Source organism: Acinonyx jubatus, chromosome B1 (genome assembly GCF_027475565.1).
Source record: "Acinonyx jubatus isolate Ajub_Pintada_27869175 chromosome B1, VMU_Ajub_asm_v1.0, whole genome shotgun sequence".
In the NCBI taxonomy this organism is placed as follows: Eukaryota; Metazoa; Chordata; class Mammalia; order Carnivora; family Felidae; genus Acinonyx; species Acinonyx jubatus.
Window position 1 is genome coordinate 120,554,530 of NC_069382.1, and position 20,278 is coordinate 120,574,807.

Sequence of the window (20,278 nt, forward strand, 5' to 3'; positions counted from 1 at the left end):
CAGTGCCATCTCAGGGAAATTCTGACTTAGTAGGTCTGGGGTAGACACTGGGGTGCTCTATTTTCACAAGCCTCCTAGATTGTTCTGATTGCAGTCAAGTTTACTTATCACTGATAAAAGCCACTTCTATGTTGAGCAGGCCAAGACAGAACCCAATGACATGTTACTGGAAATTTCCTTTGGGGTTGACACTCATTCACTTATATGTGCCCTTGGGCATCATCAGTCAAGCAATTTCTAATCCATCTACTTGTCATTGCATCAGGCTGTTTTTCTGTTTCTTGTTTTTGTAGATAGACTATATCCTTCACTTTATCTCTGATTAACCAGCCTAGGGACTTAGTTGAACCTAGTACTTTCTTACTGGACCCATACTGGGTCCTGGAGCACATTATTTTCTCATCCAGGAATTCATAAACCCTGTCAGTAGAGCAAGTACTAAGGCATGGTTTATCATTTCCCCCTTCTAGAAATGGTTTTCTTACTTGGCTTCCAAGATATCCCACACTTCAGTTTTTCTACTTCATAGGCAATGCTTTCTCATACTTTGCTAATTCTGGCTCACCTCTCTGACCTCTAAATTTTGGAGTGCCCCAGGCTTGGTCCCAAGACCTCTTTCTCTGTCTTCACTCAGGCTCTAGGAGATCTCCTTCAAGTGTGGGACTTCAAACACCATCTGTCACTGATGATTGCCAAACTTAGATCTCTGATCTGGACATCATCTGAACTCCAGACTTGAATAGCCAATAGCTTACCCAACATCTCCACTTAAATGTCCAGGGGCTTCTGAAACTTAATCCAAAACAACACTCTTGATTCCCCTTCCCAAATCTGCTCTTCCCAATTGCAATAAATGACAACTTTCTCTTTCTACTTGCTTGGGTGATTCTTCACACTCTTCCTTCTTTTCTTCTCATACCACATTCAGTCCATTAGCAAACAGTGTTGGCTCTACTTGGAGAATATATGGAGAATCTCATGTCTTCTTTCCACCTCCACTTTTATACCCTGATCTAAGCTGCTACCACATCCACAGTTATTTCCCTGCCTCTACTCTTGTCTCCCTACTCCTATCCCAGGTCCATCTCCATGAAGCATCCAGAGTGATCCTTTTAAAATATTATATAGAATGGCTAGTATCAAAAAGACAAGAAATAACAAGTGTTGGTGAGGATGTAGAGAAAAGGGAACCCTCGTGCCTTGTTGTTGGGAATGTAAATTGATGCAGCCACTGTGGAAAACACCTATGAAGCTTCCTCAACAAATAAAAAATAGAAATACTAGATGACCTAGCAATTCTACTTCTGGGTATTTATCCCAAGAAAACAGAAACACTAATTTTAAAATATATATATGCCCCTATGTTCATTGCAATATTATTTACAATATCAAGAATATGGAAGCTAGACCTAGGTGTCCATTGATAGATGATAGGATAAAGAAGATTTGTGGTATGTCTATATATAATGGAACATTACTGAACTGTAAAAAAAAGAAAATGAAATCTCACCATTTGTGACATGGATGAGCCTAGAGGGTATCATGTTAAGTGAAGTAAGTCAGAGAGAGAAAGACAAATACCATATGATTTCACTTATGTGTGGAACCTAAAAAAATAAAACAGACTCCCAAATACATAGAACAAACTGGTGGTTAGAAGTGGGGGGAGCGGGGAGAAGTTAGAGAATGAGTGAAATAGGTGAAGGGGAGTAAGATGCACAGACTTCCAATTGTAAAATAAGTTACAGGAATGAAAAGTAGAACATGGGGAATATTGTGAGTAATATTGTAATAACTTTGTATGATGACAGATGGTAACTAGACTGTTTTGGTGATTATTTCATAATGTATATAGATGATGAATCACTATGTTGTATACCTGAAATTAATATTTTATGTCAACTGTACTTAATTTTAAAAAAATGTAAGTCAGATCCTATCACTTCTTTGCTCCAAACCTTCCAATGAGCATATCATCACTCTCTGAGCCGTATATGGTGCCCCCCTTACTTCTGGGACCTTCCCTGCTGCACTGTAGCCCCCACTGACCATATTGCTATTTCTCCAAAATCTCAAACATAACTCCCCCACCCCAGCCAGGGCCTTTGCACTTGCTGTCCCCTACCTGGTATGCTGTCCCCGAGAATTCCACTTTGGCATGTTCCTTACTTTCTGATCTCTGTCCACAGGCCTTCCTGACCTATTTAGAGTAGCTACTCTCCCTCTTCCCTGGATTTTTCTCCTACCTATTTCTATAGGTTTTACCACTTTCATGCCAGCAAGTGTGTTGATCACACACTCCACTAAAAAAGCAGCTTTGTGAGGGCAAAGACTTTTGTTTCCTGCTTCACTCCAATACCTAGAACATTGACTGGCATAGAGCTGGTGTTCAAAAAATATTGCTTATAAAAGAATGAATGAGCAAATGAACGAAGCAAGCATTCTTTTAAATCGTAACACCAGTAGGGTTCAGTTACGCAAGTCTGAGTTGCCCCAGATCTCTCATAAGCATGTAGTGTTGACGGGTCTTACAGCATAAAAGCAAGTAGAATTACCTATGGTTCTGTCTGATTTGATAATGGTACAGTGTTACAAACAACAATAAATCCATTAATTCTAGATGTCGGGAAAGAAAATAAATGTTCATTTCTGGCATGAAAATAGGAATCTATATATGATTGCCCCGTTTCGTGGGAAAATGAGGGGTACCTTTCCTTTTCCATTTTGCTCCCGGTGTGTGCTTCTCACTTAGTGTTCAGGTGGGGGCGAGAGGTGGAGGGATACATCACTAGTGGTCACAAGGGGGGCGCTGCAGCAGAGTTGTCGAGGGCCAGGCAGAGACTCAGCTTCTTGGAGTAGGAAGAGTGTCGATCCCTGGCCTTCAGTCAAGGCCCCTGTGGCTGCCTGTGTCCCCCCAGCACAGGCGCTGGCCAGCCGGGCAGAGGGTGCAGCCTGGGCTCGTGGGACCTGAAAACCTCTTGCGGGCAGGAGCCTGTCTTCTTTCCCCTTTTATGCTCCATTCTGGCTGCGTGCCTCCTACACCACATGTGCCCAGAACGTACTGGTGAGCAAATGAATGAGAACACTCAGAGGACCCTTACATATTGTAAAGACTGCACCGGACAAAGTAGCTCTTCATGAAGGGGTTTTGTTTTCACTTCCATGACCTGTGGATCCCTAGGGTTAAACTTTGAGAGCTTTCAGAGGTGGGTAAGCTGAGGCCCAGAGAGGTTACACTGGAAGTCTGCGGGCCCCCCCCCCCCGCCCCCCCCCCCCCGCCCCGCCATCCTCCCTCTCCCTCCATTGCACTAACCTGCCTGGGCTATGCAGCAAGCATCCTGGAGGGAAAGTTGGTGGCAGTCCTGACCTAGTAGGGGAATGGGAATTAGAACATCTCAGGCCTGGACTGCTTTTCTCTCTGGCTTTCCTGCGGGATGGACAAGAAGGATTCTTTTTCCTGGAGGCTTTCCCCTGACCACTGTTTCACTGTAAGTCTCCTTTTAGAACCTTCCAGTTACTTCATGTCATAGTCATTGACATGATTGTTTTCCGAGACTCACCTTGGAAAAACTGCCTCCATTTTCCTGGGAAGGAAAATCTGAGACCAGGAGATTCAGTGATTCAGGCAGTTCATAGCAGTGGCGGTCAAGTTTCCATAGCCAGAGGGAGGCAGTAGGTGTAGGTGGTTCCCCAGATAACTGGAACAGAAAAATGCCTGCTTTGGCTTCAAAACTACTTTAAGGAGACATTTCTGAGATGCTGAAAATACTTCTTTGGAGATAGCATTTTATTGACCGAAACGTAGTAAATTTGTCTGCCTCTCTCTGTGTTATCCAAGAAATCCTCTCAAGTTCTCTGTTGTAGCCAAAAATCTGAAAACCAGACAGCTCTTTTTCAGTACCTGGAAAGTTAGCATGTGAGCTGATGTGTTGTCACCAGCATGTTCAACAAACACATGAAATATATTGACACCTGTTTTCTTTTTGTGTATCTGTGTAAACTCTTTTTCAGAGGGATTTCTCAGGAATGAAAATTCAGGTGGGTCAACAATCCTGTGACTTTGGTGTTCACTCTCAGATACCATAGCTCTACTCTCTTCTTGAGGCACAAGTCCAAGCCCGGATGGGCTGGATGGTAATCAAATCTCCGAACCTAACTCTGTGTTACAACATTCTTGCTCTCCCAGCCCCATCTGCCTTGAGCCCCTGAAGGAGGAGAGCGGGGTGAGGCCTTTGCCCCCTGCTTCCTGTTGTCACCCTTCCCCAGCTCACCAGATGCTCCTCTGCCCACTTCCTGCCAGAGCTGAAGTGGGAGTGGAGCTTTGCTCTTGGGACCTGGCAGATGGTGAAGGGGATGATATCTTGGTCTTTTTGAGGCTTCCCTGCTGAGTCCCTCGGTCTAGTGGTTCCCTTGAGTTTGGTGGATTTCTCTATTCTTGGCGGCTGCCTGGTTCCCCTGCTCAGACCTGGCCATCTTCCTCAACCAGTGCTCCTCTGCACTCTGCCATTTGAGGTTTCCTGTTCTCACCCCAAGCTGCCTCTCCCTGGACACACTCATCTGGGGGTGAGGCCAATGCCACCAGAACAGCACTGGCCTGCCCTAAGCCTTCCTCTCTCTCTAGATTTCCAGGGTGGGAGTCAGAGCCAAGCCCACAGGCTCCTTCCTGGGCAGTCTGACCCTAATCACTGTGTCTCAGAGCACACCCCCCACCCCGCCCCTCCCACTGGTCCCCTTGAAACTCCTCAGTAGGTTTAAGGTAAAAAGCAAGCTGCCGGGGAGAGGTATTGCCCAGCACAGTAACCACTTTCTCTAAAGAAGGGGGAATTTCTCACTCTCTTCTCCCTTAAGCCACTTTATATCCACTTGATTTCTGTGGGGTGTGCAAGAGAAAGTTCTTCTTTGCCTGTGGGGTGTGTGGGGGATGGGAGGCAGGGGGGGCGGGTCTTTGTCTCCTATTCATGTTGGTCTTCAGATAGTGATCAGGGAAGTCTAGGGTAAAAACGTCATTCTAATATCATGTTACATCTTTTTCTTAAAATTTTAGAAACAGGTGTACTGTTTAGAAACAGTCGCGTTGAGAATAAGAATCTTCTTGCTCATTGCTGCATGCTTTTTTCAGACGGTAGAGCATCATGGCGGTAGGCAGACAGACTGCTCTGGGGTCTGTTAGTCTGAGCTCCGCGCCCTGCCCTACCACTTTCTTAATTGGATGGGCTGGCAGGTTACTCCGTCTCTGAGTCTGTTTCTTGCCATGGACACTGGTCCTACCTAGGTTTATTGTGAGGGTGAAGTAATCCAGGGAGCCCCATGCCGGGCACACAGTGTGCTCAGTAATGCAGATCCCCACAGAGCCTACCAGCTGCCTCCTTAACACCCACGTGCTGCCCAAGGAGTGAGCTTTCTAAGTGCACAAATGACCTGGGCCTCCCTCTGCTCACCTCATCGACCTGTTAGTCTCCTCTCACCACCTGTTCCACTCACACGTAGACCCCTCGGTGAGCCAGACCCTGTCACTTTGTCTCTACACTTGCTGACATCACCTGCCCCTCCCCGTTGTGTTCCCATAATACCCACTGCAGACACTTCTGTCCAACACACTACTTCCCTGTCTCCCCTCTAGACTCGCTTCTGGGGGTGTCACTATGCCTTCATTCTGACTACCCCTGACAAACGCAGTACTTGTCGCCTCTCAGGTGATCCCCAGGAAGGTCTTTACTCAATAACTGAGTTGTATCTCTGGAGCCCTTGAATACAGTGATTACGTGCCACTAGGCTAGACTTTGCTTTCGTCTTTTTCACTTTAGTTTTGGGGTCACCGTGATCAGAGCCTCTGTTACATATTTCAGTTTAAACTTTATACTTAGGGCTGTTTCTGGGTACGTATTCCATCATCAGAACATGCATGTGAAAATATCTGGGCAGTGGCCTGGGAACATGCTGGATTTCTGCAAAAGCTTTGTTTCCATGTTAAGAGAGGCAGCCCCTCACGCCGGGGGGGGGGGGCATTTCTGGCCTGTGAGTGGCACTAATGAATAGGACTTGGTACAGCTGGCTGCCCCCCCAGCTGCCTGGCTGCAGGATTTGATGGAGACCTGGAAGGTGATGGCCTCTCCTCCTCCTCTTGTCCGAAAGCAGGTCATGGCCATTTTTAATCTGTAAGAAGGGATCCTTAAATCTCATCGATGACCTTTGACAAGAAAAAAAAGGGAAACCACATGTCTTTAATGCGGCTGGTCTTTCTTCAACCCTGCATCTGTTGGCCAGACCCCGAGTTCCGCTGCCCCCACAACCTTACGTCTCCCCAGACCGCTCAGGCCCCAGTGAGCTCTTGTCTCTTCGCCTTTGAGTTCTCTCTCTGGACTCTGCTGCAGTTCTTTAGACAAATGGACGTTGGGGGGTTTGCAGAGTGGCTTTCCTCTGTAATATTTGGGGGGATCTCTGGTGAATGTTTAAGGAGCAGGTCTCCCTGCGGCCTTTGGTTTCAGCTGGGTCTTCCTGTGGCTGTTGTTTAAAGCTGCACCTCCTGCTCTTCAGGACCACCCCTCCCCCATTACCTCATCTTCTTTAGAATGTCCTATCCCACCTCCTTTCTCAAGTAGGGAAATGCTTCTCTCCTTTTTACTCTAGAACTGCTGCCAGTTCCACCCCAGTAGGGTCTGGTTTCTGGAGGGGTAGGTGAATCAGGACCCAGTCTCATAAATCTCAAAGGGGTCCATCTGGCCTGGCTGTGGGTGCACATTCCATGTGACTGTCTCTTTGTTTCTCATCCAGCAGTCGGAAGGAATGTGCTTGTATATGCCAAAGCAGAAGAGTCCCAGACCTTAGGGGCTTATTAATGCTATTTTTGCATTTCTTTTCTGTGTGGGTTGTGAGAGAAGAAACTGAAGCTTGCCAGGTGGTACACAGAGGACTCTCTGAGCTGGTGGTGGAAAAAAACCACAGACGCTCCTGAGGTTTATTGGTTTGAAACCCTTCTGGAGCTTTGTTTGCCTTTTCATTTCTGCACGTGCATAGAAACCTTTTCCAAGAAGAAATCGTTATCCTCAGAGCATATTCCTTTATTGCAGAACCCTGGTGAGAAGCTGCTTAAATTCCAGAGGTAGCTGAATGAATGAGGTGCTGATGAGGAGGAAGGAGAGCAGAGGGAAGGTGGGCTGATTTTTCACATTCTTACTGAGATATACGTGTTCATCAAACCACCGGATGATGCGATCCCACAGGGAGTAGGACATTGTTAAGTAGCTGGAAGATCACTCAGGAGTGGTGAATTTTTGACCACCAGGGCGTCCATCTGGCTCCTTGACAGCAGAAGCCTGCTTTCCCTGGTTCAGGGTGCCGCCATCATGGCAGCATGGCTGCTGACTGCTCCGTGTGCTCACCACTGTTGACTCACACTTCTCGCTGCTCTTTTTTCCGCTGCACCACTTCTGTGTACTCTTAGCTTCCACCCACTCATGGCTTCTGCCTACTCCTGGCTTTTGCTTACTCATGGCTTCTCTCTTCCGCCTTTACTCTGAGTGCCTTTAGGTGATTTCCCATTGCCCAACAAAGAAGATCTGATTGGCAAGTCAGTTACTGCCACCTCCATTAGGCATGATCATCAGATATGGTATGGCTTTCCTTAGAAAGGGTCAGGCACAGGGTCACCTGGGCTTCTTAGTTGAGTGTCTGACTTTGGCTCAGGTCATGATCTTACAGTTCGTGAGTTTGAGTCCCAGGTTAGGCTTGCTGCTGTCAGTGTGGAGCCTGCTTGGAATTCTCTCTCCCTATCTCTCTGACCCTCCCCTGTTTGCATGCTCTCTCTCAAAAATAAAATAAACATTTAAAAAAGGGCAGGGGAGGGGGGTCAGGTAAAGTAAGTACCAGAGCAAAACAGATTCCACTCCAGTGCAATTGGGTTAGATGCCTCTCCTATGTGCTTCTAAAGCATCAGATAGGTTCCTTGTGGTGTCATATAATAGTGATGATAATGAGGAAAGTGGTAAACATTCACTGGCTTCTTATTTTGTGCCAAGCTCTTAGCATAGTGTTTGGATTTATTTGAATTATTTCCTTCATCCTGAGGATGTGAGATACCATTTCACTGATGTGGAAATTGAGACTTGGGTTTGGTAACTTGTCCAAGATCACACAGATAGTAGGTTGTGGAACTAGGATTCGGGACAAGATATATCTGTATTATCGTGTCCTGTCCCTTTGCCCCTCATCTGGCCCTGTCCAGGCTACCCTCTTTCTGTGTTTCTGGATTCCAGGGGAAATTGTAGGTGGACAGGTGGGCGTGAGTACAGTGCAGGACAAACGCTCCCTGCCACACTCTAGAGCAGCCTAAGTGATTGGAATATCTGAGTCTCCCCTTTACCTTAGATAGAGGATGCATATTGATACATGTTTTTGTTGGCTCTCTAAATTTCTGTACGATATTGCCTTAGACATGTTCCATGAACTTGTCTTATTTCTTTTTAGGCACATATTGGTCTTCTTGCTAAGTTCTGAGAGATACTATCCAGTCCCTAGTAGATAATGGAAATCTTCTATTTTCACTGGAGGATCATCTCTTGAAGGCTCTGAATTGATATGCCAGGAGCTAAGCTAGTTGTCCAAAAGCCAATTTGTGGAATCGCTAATTTGCTGAATATATTTGTTTCTTTCAGCTTTTTTAATTGCCTGGTATTCGTCTTGTCTTTAGAGCAGCACTTTACGTTATGGTCAATTTGTTTCTGCCTCTGCTGCTGCACCGGCTATAGGTCTGGAGGAGCTGAGGGCATCAGACTATAGGTACAGAAATACATAGTATGAATATGAAGAACTCTTAAAAACCAGTGTTTATTAATATAATCTTAATGATAAATTAAGAATATATGTGTAGGATATCTCCCTATATTCTTGAGTCTGTAGTACTTGAATATATTCTTGTGATCTGTAGTCTTGGTCTCTGGCTTTCTTATTCGGACTCTTTCTGTTTCTCTACTGCTACTGTTCAGGATTCCATTTTCATGTCAACCAAAACAAATGGGTAAAGGAATAAGTACATGTGGCTAATTGCTCTACTTCTCCTCCATTTTTCTTCATTTCATGATTCAGCTTCATTGGAGGATATTTTCTGACTTGATGCATGAAGCCCGGTGCCCTTAACAGCTTTTGCTCCCAGGGCTCTGCCTGCAGGATTCTTGTAGAAGTAAAAGAACTTACTAGTAAGTGGGATGCAAATACCAGGCTGTGTGTATGTACTTCTCACATAAGCAACAGTGCTGGGGATGGAAGAGAGGAGCCAATGACATTTTGTATTTATTTTTTTCAATAAGTTTGAGTTCTTTTTTTTTTTTTTTTTTATCTTTGGGACAGAGCACAAGTGGGGAAGGGGCAGAGAGAGAGGGGGACAGAAGATCTGAAGTGGGCTCTGTATTGACAGCAGCGAGCCTGATGTGGGGCTTGAATTCACGAGCTGTAAGATCATGACCTGAGCCGATGGCACTCAGTCGACTGAGCCACCCAGGTGCGCAAATAAGTTTGAATTCTAAAAAGTTGATATTTAAGCTCAAGGGTTGAGCGTTCAGATTTACATGGAGAATTGGAATTTAAATTATGTAAGTATTGACCGAGACAAAGCACCTAAAAATTCCATGCAGAGCTCATTTCATTAATGATGCTGAGTTGATAGCGAGTCAACATGAAGGAAGACTGTTTACGCTGGCTTAATTGCTGTGTTGACTGTAAATATCAGCCAGCTGAGTAAAGGAACCATATTAAGTCCAACGCTTACCTCTACTCTTTTCTGCTCCCCATCCCACCCCCCAAAACCTTTTTTCCCCTGCTAAAGTGTGAACTTCCGGTTTTGGAGGGGTGTGTGTGTGTGATGCACCTGTATATATGCACGCATGTGGCGTTAAAAGCACAATTTATTCAGCTGTTGTCAGGTTGTGCAGGTCCTCAAATGCAAACACAGACTCAAATAGAACCAGTTTGTGCAGTCAAGGGTGGGATATTCTAAGGATTTGGGAGTGACTGGTAGAACTCATTGGCAGGCCAGGGATTATAATACTGACAGGATTTTCCCTCCCTACCCTTATTCTTTGTTTCTGCCTAAGCCTGGCTTTCTATTTCTCACTGTAGATTGACTTTCTCCACGTGGTGGAAAACACCGTATATGTGGCTCCAGAATTTGGTATTTTACAACTTCAGCCACAGGAGGGAGACGCTTGTTGTAAATCCTAGTGTCAGAGGAAGGCAATTCAGTCTTCTCAACTGTCCTGGGGCAGTGGGGTCATGTGAGAATTGGCAGCTCTGAGGGGCACATGGAATGCATTTGGGGGAGAAGGAATCCTTACAAGAAGGGGAAAGTGTTGTTCCCCAAAGAAGAGGGTGGTGCCCACAGGTTCCCAGAAGACTAGGTATCTGCTGGTGTGGTTCTTGCACATTCCTCAGGATTTACCACCAATCAGAATATCTATTTTAAATCACTTGGCAGACTTAACTGTAATCTTAGACCTTGTATTCCCTCCCTCCCCCCCCCCCCCCCGGCTTCTTGTCAACAACAAGCTTTGATTATAATTATTCTTCGTCAGATTGAACTTAACAAAATTAAAAAGTCCAATGAGAGACCCCATCTTTAAGACAACAGAAGGCTGAGCTATCAACTCCCCATCATTTTTGTAATCCAGAATCTTGTTGCCAGGATTACGTTCAGCTCTTCTTTAATCTGTGTAGTCAGAAGCAGTAAGACTGCTTTTCAGTGAATATTTGGAAACACAGCACAGGTGAAGTACAGTCTTTTTTTTTTTCATCTCTGTCTAGGTAAGTAGCCCTAATCCTGAGGAAAAGGAAGCTGGGCACTGGGCATTGACTTCCACACTTTGTGTTTTAAGATTGGAGTTAGTTTTCAACAGATAACGACCTGGGTGTATTCTGAATCCGTTAAAAATAAAGTTCTTGGTAGTCTTTTTCATGCTTTGCAGAATATTGTCTCCCACAAGCACTCAGTATCTGTCTCCAGCCCTGGCTTTTGCCGGAATTTAGGATTAAATGAGTAGAATCTGCAGGCCTGCTTAGGCCCCCAAATGATTGTTGTTTCCATGGAAACAGTTGAAGTCCTCTCAATTAAAATTGCCCCTGTAGGCTGGACAGAGTAAGAGTATGAAAATAAGTTTGTCTGGGAAGCCAAATACTCCTCCTCCAAATGACACCCAGAGAAGACAAATGATCCAGGAATCTACTGACAGTTGACATCATTTTTTTTTTCTTTTTGGGGTGTAGCTTTGTGTTTGAGACGCAGGTATGTGTGTTGGCTGGCTGGTGGCTTGGCCAGAGCTGCCCAGATAAATGCCCCTGTTGTCCATAACCTCTTTGTGTAGAGCCACAGATCACAGAAGAATGTTTGGGAACAATTGGATCTTTGCTCAAACTTGAGTGTGAGTCACAAAAAGCCCATTAAAAATAGGTGAAATCATAGAATGGTATTAAAGTTGGGAGGAACCTAAAGGTCCTTGTGCCCCGTTTCCCATCCAATTTGGGAATCCATCCTAACACAACTGAACAGCAAGGTTCATAGTTTGGCTTCCCCATGAATGGGGAGCCTTCTCTGATCCATTGCTGGAGGGTATTAGAAAGCCCTCTTTTACAATCGTACTGACATCTCTTCCTGTCACTTCCACCTCTGCTGCCTCTTTTCGGTACCAAGTAAATTGAATCTACTTATCTCATAATTAACTATTTAAATTTTAAGAGAATGTTCTCTATATACCCTCCAAAGTCCTCTTTCTCCCTGGCTTATTAGCAGGTCTAAAACATTAAGACTTTAAGTATGGACACCTGTGTTCAGAGACATTCTAGGGGGAGAGGTTGATTTCCTTCTAACACTGGCCCCTCACCACTAGTGCTTGGATTTTGTGTGTCTTTTCTGGCAATTTTTTTCTTAGCATCATTTGTGCAGGTAGAGAGTTGATAACTATTTCTGTGTTTTCCTCTTCTCCCCTGCCTCCCCAGAGTAGTCACAGTTCGAAGCTTGGAAATATGAGAAACACAAGACTGGATCAAACCATTGGTCTAAGCAGTCTCATGAAGGGTGTGGTTGTGTTTGTGAGGTCACCTCAGAAGTTAGTGAATACACCCTACATTCCTAACTGCTTTCATAATCTCTCAACCCTTTATCTGTGACTTATTTAAACCTTTGGCCTTTCCTGTAAAGTTTAAATTGTACATTTTAAGAGTCCTGTGTTTCTCATATCTGTCCTATTATTAATATCCTATTGTTCTTAAGTTAATGCCCCGTCTAAAAACAACAACAACAATAAAAACAAACAAATTGTTTTTGTCCAAATGATCCTACAACCTTAAAATGGATGGAAACTTCAAACTCCTAAACTTTGGTGTTAATTCATGATGACTGGGAAGTGCTGGGAAGCAAATACATGGCTTCCACTTGGTAGGCAAACACTGAAGTAGGCATTCTGTTTTGGTTCCAAAATATCAGTAGCTGTGTGACTTTCAGCAAGCTACCAAGCCTCTCTGGGTTTCATTTTCATCAAGTATAGAATCAGATACATACTTTATGTTCTCTCAGGTTGTTGGCAGTGCTATGAAAACAAATTATTATAAGACTTCACAACAAGCTATACTATGATATTCTGGGATATTTTGAGAGTTCAAAACAAATTTAATAAAATAAAATATTGATGATATTGGGTATTTAAGACTCCTATACATCCACAGTTTCAAAAAAACAGGTGTCTGCCTCTATAGGAATGAATAGTAAATATGTACCTTGCATTTTAGGGGAAAAAAATCTCATAATTTCTAACATAGGGTCTGGGTGGTATGTGATGTGGTATCACAGCTGAGGGAGAAATGATTTCTGTAAAAAAACTTGCGTGTCCATAAAGAAATGAAATCACTCTGGGTTCCTTTGGAAGGAAGACAAAAGGGTGGAAAGTCTGGGAGTAACTTTTGACGTATGAATCCTTTAAATCTCAATTATTTATTTTTTAAATTTCTTGAGGGAGAAAATACATGTGGGGGGCAGGGAGAGGGGCAGAGGGAAAGAGGGAGAGAATCCCAAGCAGGCTCCATGCTCAGCTCAGAGCCCGATGTGGGGGCTTGATACCATGACCCTGGGATCATGACATGAGCCAGTATCAAGGCTGTTCTGTATACATAGGTCTGTGATGGGAACTCTCAACTGACTGAGCCACCCAGAGGCCCCTAAATCTCAGTTCTTAAAAAAAAAAAAGGTATTAAGTTAAATACCCCTAATGAGTCAGTGTGAGATAGCCATCAGCACAGATCACCTAAGTGGGCTTTGGGGGATCGGAGCCGGGTAGGGTCTACTGTGAAGCTCAAGGGTGGATCCTGAGGCATGGTCCTTCCCTGGAAGACTTGCAGGGGCTTGTTGCTGGGGCTGGCCTGCTGTGGTAGCCTTCAGCATCTAGCTCCACACCCTGGTTCCTGAGAAATGCCACAGGCTTGAAGCAGGCCCTTGTCTGCCTTGGGGCTTCAAAAATGACTCCTCTTCCTGGGGGTTGGGAAGTGTGTTTCTCTTACCCACATGTTTTTACTTATGACTGCTTATATTTGGACATAGAAGAAAAGGTAACATCCACATCTTCTCCATACAAGGTCTGATGACAGTTTCCTGGGGTCATTTCTTTGCTTTATGTAATTTTACCAAAATTACAAACTTATCTAGACCTTAGAAAAAAGTAGTCTTTTGTTTGTTTTTTTGCAGTGTTTCTTGAGTATTAATCATGCATAATAATCAGATGACCTCTGAAGTTTTTCATTGAAAGGGGGAATAAACCATTATATTAATCTTTCCATGTTGAAACACTGACCGGGCATCCTGGTGCCTTGTTGTGTGTGCTTTTCCGTCCCCAGGGAGTTCTGTCCAACATCTCTTCCATCACTGATCTCGGTGGCTTTGACCCGGTTTGGCTCTTCCTTGTGGTGGGAGGAGTGATGTTCATTTTGGGATTCGCAGGGTGCATTGGAGCGCTACGGGAAAACACCTTCCTTCTCAAGTTCGTGAGTATCCCACTCGGCTCTCAGGCTGAGGGCTAAGCTCCCGTCTCTCCACAGGAGGATACCCCATCTGTAGGCAAAGTGGCTCTACCAAAGGCAAAGCAAAAATATGGCCCGGCTAATGCTTTCCTTTTGGGAGAGCTCTCTAGATCACCAGCTACGTGCGCCCCCGTTTTTCTTAATAATATAAGTACCACCCCAGCCCGTGCCCTCCGTGGAGGTTTTGTACGTGTATATCAGGATTTGCATTTCCAGTCCCTAAAATGCCTTTAGATTAAGGTAGGTATACATATAGTTTTATTCTCTTAAGTGATTTTTACCTCCTCTTTTAAGCACCTAGTCAGTAGTGAACTCTTCACATAGTTGAGAAAAACCAGACATAAGCACATTGGCTGTGGCCTGTCCTGATTAAATCTGTTAAGCAGTAGGTTTCGGAGAATATGGAAAAACAGTAAGAGGGACGTCCTCCTCCTTCTCTGCCAGTACAGACTTCTCCTTTTGTGTGATCAGCATAATTTTCAGGTCCCTTGCAGGGTGTGTGCACTGTTAGCATGAAAATTTTTAGAGGAGGAGTTTTACCAGGGGCAGATAAGTAATAAAGTAGAGCGTGAGAAATGAAAGCCTTCCTTTGGAGATTCCTTCCAAAGGAGAAAAAAATGGCATATGCTTACGTGTATGTATCTGAAACAGGTTTGTTAGGTGTAGTCAAAGGTCAGCCAAAGGTGCCTGTCAGTCTGGAGCTTGGCATGCGGGTGGGCACCTGTGTGGATGCCCTCTGAATAACAGCGGAAGGGTGAAAACAATCCACCTTCCTGTGGTGAGGGAAGATGGTGGGATTTCTAGGCAACAGTATTCGTGTAATAACCCCTGTTGCTAGAATCATACTTCTCATCATTCAGGGACATTTTCACTTAAAACGAGAGCCTACACTTGAACTAGTCCCAGCAGCCATGCAATATGTGATTCTCTTTCCGGGCCACATCATCCTCTGGCATTTTTCTTGAATATTCCTGAAGAGAGCAGACTCACTGTACCCTACCCAGGGTAGCCTATTTCAGATTTGGGCAGCTCTGGAGCGGATGAGGTTTTGGAGAATCGGACCTGAATGTTCTTATGTTTAACCTGAAAGTTTATAGGACTCTGCTAACAGGGAAAACTAAGGGATATTTGGTCTTCTCTACACTTAAGTGACCAGTTGGTTCTCTGTTCTGTATACATAGGTCTGTGTTGGGAACAACTGGTTTCCTAACACTCCATTTGCCTTATCTCCCAGTTCCCCCTTTTAAACACATGCACACACAGTTACTTCATTCCTTACCTAATCAAAGACCTGTGGAGCCCCCAGGAGAGCTCTGTCCATGATCCTAACCTGCCAGTCTTCCTGGCATGAGAGCCTTCTAAATGCGTGGGCTCACCTCACTCAGTTTTTCTGTAGTCTCATAAGGCCACAGATAATACTGAGCATTTGCCACTATTTTATCAGTTTGAGCCTCTGTGGCCTCAATATGGGATCCCCTTTAATATGATCTACTTGAATACAGTTTAGTTTGTAAGAGGAATCCCTTTAATGTAGTTTATTGTATTTGTACTTGAAGATACCAGAGTTAACTGAACAGGCAGAAATAGATACGTTTCTCTAAATCAGCACCTTAATTTCTAAAGTCCCATTTTGGAAGTGAAGAAAATTGAATTGTTTCTTGGCTTTTAAAAATGTCGGATAATATTTAAAATGGTCTCTATTTAGTACAAACAATAAAACCTGGCCCAGAATATTCTTTGGGCAGGAGCTGTGAAATAAGTAGAAGCAAATGTCAACACGGCTTGCAAACAGCCTCAAAGATTGGATTCTGTAAGGCTGGGAGATTTGCTGAGGGAAAATCTGAGAGCTAAGATAATGTGAAATAGAAATGGAGCTTCCTGGTCAGCTAAGGCCCTAGTCTGAAACCTGTGAGTCAGTCTCTGCACCTTTGAAAGTGGGGGAAATTGGGTTACAGGGTCAGGGCATATAGGTTTCTGCCAAATACTCTATAAGAATTTAATTTGGACTTAATTTTTGACATATATGTATGTATCATATAACATTAAAGGAAAATTTCCCAGAGTAACTGGAAAATGAACTTGCCTAACCTTTATGGTGGTGAGAACAAAAAGCTAGCTAAAATCTCTTCATGACTTGCGTCTTGGTATTTTGTGTACTATTGTATTGTACTTGGTATTTTGTGTACATTTGTATACAAATGATTTTCTCATTTGTATAGTGTGATAACTAGTGTATTTCTGTACCTAATAAAGGGACGGGAGTTGTTTTATACTATGGGGTAGGCATTGAGTAAAAGTGATAGTTTTTTCCTGTCTTTTTTTCTAGATTGAGGAAAGCTTACTTTGAAATTACTGGTACCACTGATGATAATTAACAGTTGAGATCCTATTTCTACTGTATGCATCAAGGACAGATAACCAGGAGATCTATGGAAGCTGAACCTGAGCCCTGGAGGGTCTAGAATTAAGGCCTAAACTTTGGGGTCCTAGACTTTGCCAGGAACTTCTTTCTTTCTTCCACCCCTCCCCTCATGCCCACCCTCCCAAGATGGCCCTTGGTACCCTGGAAAAACACTGTCAGATATGCAGACATTTGATGTGAGAAGGCCCCACCCCACTGCCCTCTCCCACCCTCACCGCACATAAGACTGTGAGGTCTTTGGAGGCAGGATTATGCCTTACTCATCCTTGCTTCTGCAAAGCCCTCCAAATCCAGGGCCCGATCTATTATGGGTCCTTCGATGTTTGCTGGAGGAATTAACATATTTTTGTCTTTGCTTTGTTTTAATAAGTAACTGTGTAGTCTGCTTTGCGCCACTCCTCCAGCACCTTTTGCTCTCGGTTGGCTGCTTGATGTCTGCTTGCTGAGGCAGAGAGCTTTAGCCCCCTCTGCCTCTCAACCACTCTCCGTCCTGTAGCTTTCAGGAGCTCTGCTGAGCAGCTGTGGCCCTCTTTCTGTCCTTGTTACCAGAAGTTCACCTCGTCCTTCACAACCTCATTTCTCATAATCTGTTTCAGCACAATGAATTAGAAAAGAGTAAGAGGGTGGGGGCGATAGGAAGTGGAAAGAACCGTGGGTGTGAATGATACGTTGGTATGACTGCCATCTGAGTCTTCTAGATGGAAAGGCAATTTCTCCAGATTTATGGGCAATCACATTACCTGTGGCCTCCAGCCTTTCTGTTTAAATTCTTGTTGTCTGCATTAGCCAGAAGTCTTCCTTTGGCTGCAGGTTGATGTTATTTAAAATCTTCTGAGACTGGTATTTACAAAGAAGGGTGAGCACAGCCAGTGTTCCTAAGAAAGCTTTCAACCCAGTTTTCATGATGGTAAATGATTTTCACATCCTAGTCACCACCGCCCCCCCGCCGCCCACACTCACAAACTTCCTCTTTGACCTCTTCATCCAAGACGAACACATCTGCTATCTTACACCATAAAGCAGGTGCAAAGGAGAATTAAAGCAGTATCTGAATCCAGAAAAGGAACGTGTTGCATACAGAATCAAGGCCATAGTAACAAATGGCAGTCGATCTTACAATACTGAGATAATTTCTCTTTCAGCATTACGAAAGCTTACTAGAGGTAGGGGCAGGTCATGGTTCAAGAGTCTGGCAGTACATCAATCAGAAGAAACTCATTAGGTCTTAATGTGGGTCTAATGAGAAATTCCTTTTATCCATGTTTGCTTATAGGCTTTGTTGTTTAATTACCAAATGGACCACAAGAGTCCCTAAAATGTGATTATGAATGATTTTTAAAAATCCTTTCTTGGAATATAATATTCTATTAATGAATCTTAAACTGAAGATTATCTGCTTTGGACATGTGTAACAACCACCCAATGTAATTACAAACCTTTTTAGAAGGAACCCTCTATATATGATCAAAATAGCCCTTTTAACTGTTCTCTGTGTGTCTTTTGTCTTAGTTTTCTGTGTTCCTGGGAATTATTTTCTTCCTGGAGCTCACTGCTGGGGTTCTGGCATTTGTTTTCAAAGACTGGATCAAAGACCAGCTGTATTTCTTTATAAACAACAACATCAGAGCGTACAGAGATGACATTGATTTACAGAACCTCATAGACTTCACCCAGGAATATGTAAGTTTAAATTTATTTTTAAGTTGAAAGCCTTCTCGAGGAATGAGAACATTCCTCCTGGCTTCTGCATGTGCCAGCTGGAACCTACCTCTGGTTCTTCCACATGGTTTTGTTTGTTTGCTTGTGTATTTATTATTTTCTGACCTGCTTTATGACTTACATGATTTGTACCCTGAATGGAAATGCCCTATTTTCACTTATCTCAATTTCTACAAAGTCCAAGGGACCAAGAAAACTTCTTGAGCAACAAGATTATAACTACAGTTGCTGTTTCCTATTGACATCTGAAGAATATTCTTTTGCTAGAGGTGTAGCATTTTGTTTGGTGTTTAACATGCTTTCTTGCTCCTTGTCCCCTTTAAAAATTTTTTTTTTTTTTTTTTTGCTTATTTTGAGAGAGACTGAGATAGTGTGAGTGGGGAGGGGTAGAAAGAGAGAGAGAGAGAGAGAGAGAGAGAGAGAGAGAGAGAGAGAGAATCCCAAGCAGGCTTCACGCTGTCATCACAGAGCCCAGTGTGGAGCTTGAACTCATGAAACCATGAGATCATAACCTGAGCCAAAATCAGGAGTCAGACGCTCAACCCACTGAGCCACCCAGGCGCCCCTTGTTCCCTTTTGATCGCCTTCCACACTTCACAGCTCACAATAATACATTTAGCAATAGAAAATTTGTCCACAAAGTTCCTAACATGCCCATCCAAATATCCTAGCACATGCAGTGCCATGCAACTGAAAGTTGAGAAACTTCTAAGCCCTGGCGGCTTCTAACAAGTAAAGAATCTCTCACAGAGCCACCCCCCACCCCAGGTTTCTGAACATTACCAGGTGATGTCCTCTGTAATGCAAATGAAGTAGCAGGCACCCCGTTTGACTCAAAATGCAAAATGGTATAAACAAGGTTCAGAAGAACTACAGATCTAGTGCCAAAATCTGATTAGCAAAGTGACCATGGGCTAACAGAACCTTGACCTATTTCCCCAAGAGTAAAACGGAAATAATAATAGCTACTGTTTAACTCCTGCAAATATTAGGGCACTCTAATGAGATGTGCATGGTTTTATATTAGGCTTAAGGTGTAACTGTCCTAAGGTGTTAAGGTCTTTATTTGCATGCACTGAGAAACTGGATAAAGTGAGCAGAACTGGACAGTGCTGTCTGTGCCACAAATGCAGGACTGGAGGGCCAACAGAAGCCCAGTGGATCAACGGTGGTCTCTTGGTTGGACAGCTTTCCAGAATGAGCTGGGGTCCCTTCTGATAAAGGGAGGAGACGGCCGCATCCGCACTTGCTATCTGGGAGACCACCCTCCTTCCTTAGGTACTCAGAAGTCAGCTGAGTTGTGTTGGTTTTGTTCAGTAGCATCAATGACCGTCCTTGAGTAAGCTGCACCTCAGCTGTGAAATTAAGCCCTGTTTCATCTCCTCAGCAGACTTCAGTGTTTTGTTAGGTCATAATGGATGCAAGCTCACACCTTGCCAAATGTCATCGCTGACTAGTTTGCATGACAGATCTGATGAAGCTTTGTGGGCAAACCTTGAGACGCACAACCCAAGCCCTCGAAGGACCAGACGGGTTGGAAGAACATGCGTGCACACGTTCTCTTGAAATGCTGTCTGCTTTATATGGAAATCCTGTTATTTCATGTGATTTTATTTTTCTGTTATGGAGTTTAATGTGTTGAAGTAGCTATTGGTCCTGAAAGCCTTAAAATGGTCAAGGCTTGATGTGTATTTAACTCTTGAGAGGTAGAGCTAGTCCATTTGAGGGGAGTGACGAAGTTGGCTTCTGGAGCAAGCAGTACTCGAACCAGGCCCCATTTGAGACTCACTGACTTTAACTGCTCATTTTATATACATTTTAATTAGATGATTGAATTTTTGTAAATGCATTTACATATTTTTAAATATTTGTTTTTGAGACAGAGAGCGCCAGTGGGGGAGGTGCAGAGAGAGAGGGAGGGAGATGGAGGATCCGAGGTGGGCTTTGTGCTGTCAGCACGGTGGGGCTCGAACTCATGAACCATGAGATCATGACCTGAGCCAAAGTCGGATTCTCAACTGACTGAGCCACCTAGCGGCTGCTGGGTGATTAAATTTTTTAAGTTGAAAATGTAAATACATGCTCTTT

At 43.9% G+C, this 20,278-nt stretch overlaps 1 protein-coding gene across 5 annotated transcripts in view; it reads left to right on the plus strand.

Moving 5' to 3' along the window:
* TSPAN5 (tetraspanin 5) overlaps nucleotides 1-20,278 on the plus strand; it is a 173,543-nt gene that overhangs the window by 145,609 nt on the left and 7,656 nt on the right. For 2 of the 5 annotated variants that reach the window (XM_015063564.3, XM_053217107.1), the window contains exons 3-4: nucleotides 13,867-14,013; nucleotides 17,981-18,151. In XM_015063564.3, the coding sequence (XP_014919050.1) occupies nucleotides 13,867-14,013; nucleotides 17,981-18,151 (318 nt within the window). Of the gene's footprint in view, nucleotides 1-13,866; nucleotides 14,014-17,980; nucleotides 18,152-20,278 lie in introns of those variants that run through there. The other 3 variants (XR_008296232.1, XM_053217108.1, XM_027061218.2) reach the window with 3 other exon arrangements.